The 1,003-nt window shown below is 39.6% G+C and overlaps 1 protein-coding gene across 1 annotated transcript; it reads right to left on the bottom strand. All coding sequences in view use genetic code 12, as the record gives it.

Moving 5' to 3' along the window:
* Positions 1-389: 389 nt before the first annotated feature.
* On the bottom strand, positions 390-641 carry KGF57_001934 (uncharacterized protein; the record flags this gene model as incomplete). The annotated part of the gene is made up of 1 exon (XM_051751192.1): positions 390-641. The coding sequence occupies one exon, from the start codon at positions 639-641 to the stop codon at positions 390-392; it is 252 nt and encodes an 83-aa protein (XP_051609563.1).
* Positions 642-1,003: the final 362 nt, after the last annotated feature.

The following is a 1,003-nucleotide window of genomic DNA, read 5'->3' as shown; positions in this document are numbered from 1 at the left end:
AAGTCCAGTGATGTGACCATAATCGTAACCAGTACTTGTGTCTGGGCTGTCGACTTAAAACTGGGAATGTCATAAGATAGAGATTGTTACGAGATATCAACCCAGCTTATAACGCACTAGCCCTTTACAATTGGTAGCAACTAATCTATGATGTAACAGGTATAGAGGGTGAGTGAGGTAGGCATCAACATATATTCATATTTTGTGTTTATTGACTCTTCCATTACTGTCAATTCCATTCAAAAACTATAAGTCATACGTAGCTAGCATCATATATGTATATAAACCTTAAAGGGTAACAACTTGCCATTGGGTTTTGGTGCGACCGTTGTGGTCTTAAAGTTCAGCATAACCATTCTAAAACATGACTGTAACCGTGACTGGTAGCCTCATTTATACTCAGTCTTATGTAAAGGAGATAATTTATCTTTTGTTGAAGATTCAGTAGATGACTCCTCGTTTCCGTTTTCCAAGGCTTTTGCGATAGTAACAGCACCAGCAGCAAAAATCAATATTCCACAGATAACTGTACCCACGTCAAAATTAGCCAATTCGTAACTTTTTGTTTGCAGGTTCAGTGCCTCAGCTTTTACCATGCTGGAAAGACCACATACTAGCATTGCGCAATTGAATGCAAGCATTTCAAATCAGCCTATGCTAGCAAAATTGTCGGGAAACAAGGTCGGCAGTTATTCAACAAAGAAAATGCGTCTTTTTATAATCTGAAATCATCAACCAGTTTTCGAAAAAGAATGACAGAAACAACCCACGTGGGGGGGGGGGGGATGACAGCACCTTGTTTCGTCAATGTTAAAATGGTGGCGGTAAGAACTACTTACAGAAACTGTGTTGTCACAATTTTGCGCACGGCACCAAATTATCTCCACAAAATGGGATTCGTTTGTCTAATGGCGATAAGAACTACTTACAGAAACTGTGTTGTCACAATTTTGCGCACGGCACCAAATTATCTCCACAAAATGGGATTCGTTTGTCTAATGGC

This window comes from Candida theae (assembly GCF_024610275.1).
Source record: "Candida theae strain CBS 12239 chromosome Unknown scaffold189, whole genome shotgun sequence".
NCBI classification, from domain to species: domain Eukaryota; kingdom Fungi; phylum Ascomycota; class Pichiomycetes; order Serinales; family Debaryomycetaceae; genus Lodderomyces; species Lodderomyces theae.
Note: the sequence above shows the minus strand (reverse complement) of the source record. Positions and strands in the feature narration are given on the sequence as shown.